At 38.6% G+C, this 1607-nt stretch overlaps 1 protein-coding gene across 1 annotated transcript; it reads right to left on the bottom strand.

Moving 5' to 3' along the window:
• Positions 1–521: 521 nt before the first annotated feature.
• Positions 522–1310, bottom strand: LOC122082610 (putative invertase inhibitor). The gene has a single exon (XM_042650290.1). It carries the CDS (start codon positions 1198–1200, stop codon positions 643–645), a length of 558 nt encoding a protein of 185 aa, XP_042506224.1. The 5' UTR covers positions 1201–1310; the 3' UTR covers positions 522–642.
• Between the last annotated feature and the right edge of the window lie 297 nt (positions 1311–1607).

Below are 1607 nucleotides of genomic sequence, written 5' to 3'. Positions count from 1 at the left end.
TGACTCGTCCAAAGCTCGAAACTGCACATGGGTATGAGAGGGAACCTACTCCCATTTTCTAAATTCCCGAGTAAACACAAAATTTCATTAAAGCTTCACATACAATTTTGTATGATACATGCCCTTTTGATTATATAAATTCTCCTCCATACTAGCATTAAGAGTGTTTAGAGGGACATTTGTGACAGAAAAAATGACACATGTTGTCACGAAATCATATTTGAAGAATCTTTGCTCTCCACATACATGGAACAAATCAAGACTTTTTACCAATAAGCAGTCCATTAAATAACACTAATTTCACAATTTTTTTTTTTTTCTAATGATGGGTAAGTCCTGACTAGTCCGTGGGTTTCTACTGACACTACAATCACATGGATCGAGTCATTACTGGGGTTAAATGAAAATCATTCAACTTTCACCGAAAGCAATGAAAAACACTAAACACCCTACGGAGTATGAGTGATCTCAAAGCGGTAAAAATTATCGAACTAAAAACCACATGTTTCCTGAGGCAAATATCTCTTATCAACTCGGCTATACTCTTGGGGTTTAATTCACTTGCTTCATATCATCAGTAATACAATATAATTAAGAAGCAAATAAAACAATACATTTAGTGAAGAAATCCAGATCCCACCATCAGAGAATCTGAGAGTACATAGACAACAAAAATGGCAGCTCAGATGGAATCAAACGGGTGATGACAAGAACAATATCACACAGCTGAAAGAAGTCATAGTTCTGCTTTGTCAATGGAGACACATCAAACCCACCTTCACAAGTCGTTGCTGCGTCCATGGCTGCTGTAATCAATACATTACCTGACCTGTAATCCAATCTCTTAAAGGCTGTAATAGAGTTCTCAAGCGTAGGTACTGCATCGGAGTATAGTTCTTGACAATCCTTTAAGGAACCCATCAAATTTGGATCAGAAGCTTCATTCTCTAAAAGCTTTTGGATGCTCCATAGCGTAGCGGTGGCGTTAACTAGAGCCAATTTAACAGAGATGACGGCTAGTTCTGGGAGACTTGCGGTGTGGCTCGGTGGGATTGCTTGTAGAGAAGATACACACAAGTCGTAGCTCAAGATGGGTGATCTCTCTGCACACTTTTGACAGGTTTCGTGGATGAGATCGGCGGCAGCGATGGCTATGAAGCAGAAGGAGATGGAGAAGAAGGTGGAGAGAGTGGACCTCATGTTCTCCTCAATTAGATTTCTGCAGGCATTATGTCCATATTATAATCCAATTGCTGCTCATGTAGCAGTTCACGAGTCACGTTGCTTGTTAACTTTTCCAACCTTCACCTAACCTGCTATATACACCAAAGAGTTCGGATAAGGTTCAGATATATATGAGAACAATCTCATATCCTTGATCCATAGATTTAAAATCTATCAAATCATAAGAGAGAAAGAGGATTCCTGATTCTAAATCTACGGATCAAGGACATACGAGATTGTTCTAATAAGTGAACTTGATCTGGTTTCATCAGGTCATCGTACAAGAACCATTTTTATACGGTGCCTAATTCACACATGGATTCCATCTAATCTTTCTTCTTTCAATTGTTTTTTTCAGTTTGAATGAAATCCAAGCATGAATG

This window comes from Macadamia integrifolia, chromosome 6 (genome assembly GCF_013358625.1).
Source record: "Macadamia integrifolia cultivar HAES 741 chromosome 6, SCU_Mint_v3, whole genome shotgun sequence".
In the NCBI taxonomy this organism is placed as follows: Eukaryota; Viridiplantae; Streptophyta; class Magnoliopsida; order Proteales; family Proteaceae; genus Macadamia; species Macadamia integrifolia.
Note: the sequence above shows the minus strand (reverse complement) of the source record. Positions and strands in the feature narration are given on the sequence as shown.

Coding starts and splice junctions, on each gene's coding strand:
- LOC122082610 (XM_042650290.1), bottom strand. CDS start 1,200: ATGAGGTCCACTCTCTCCACCTTCTTCTCCATCTCCTTCTGCTTCATA.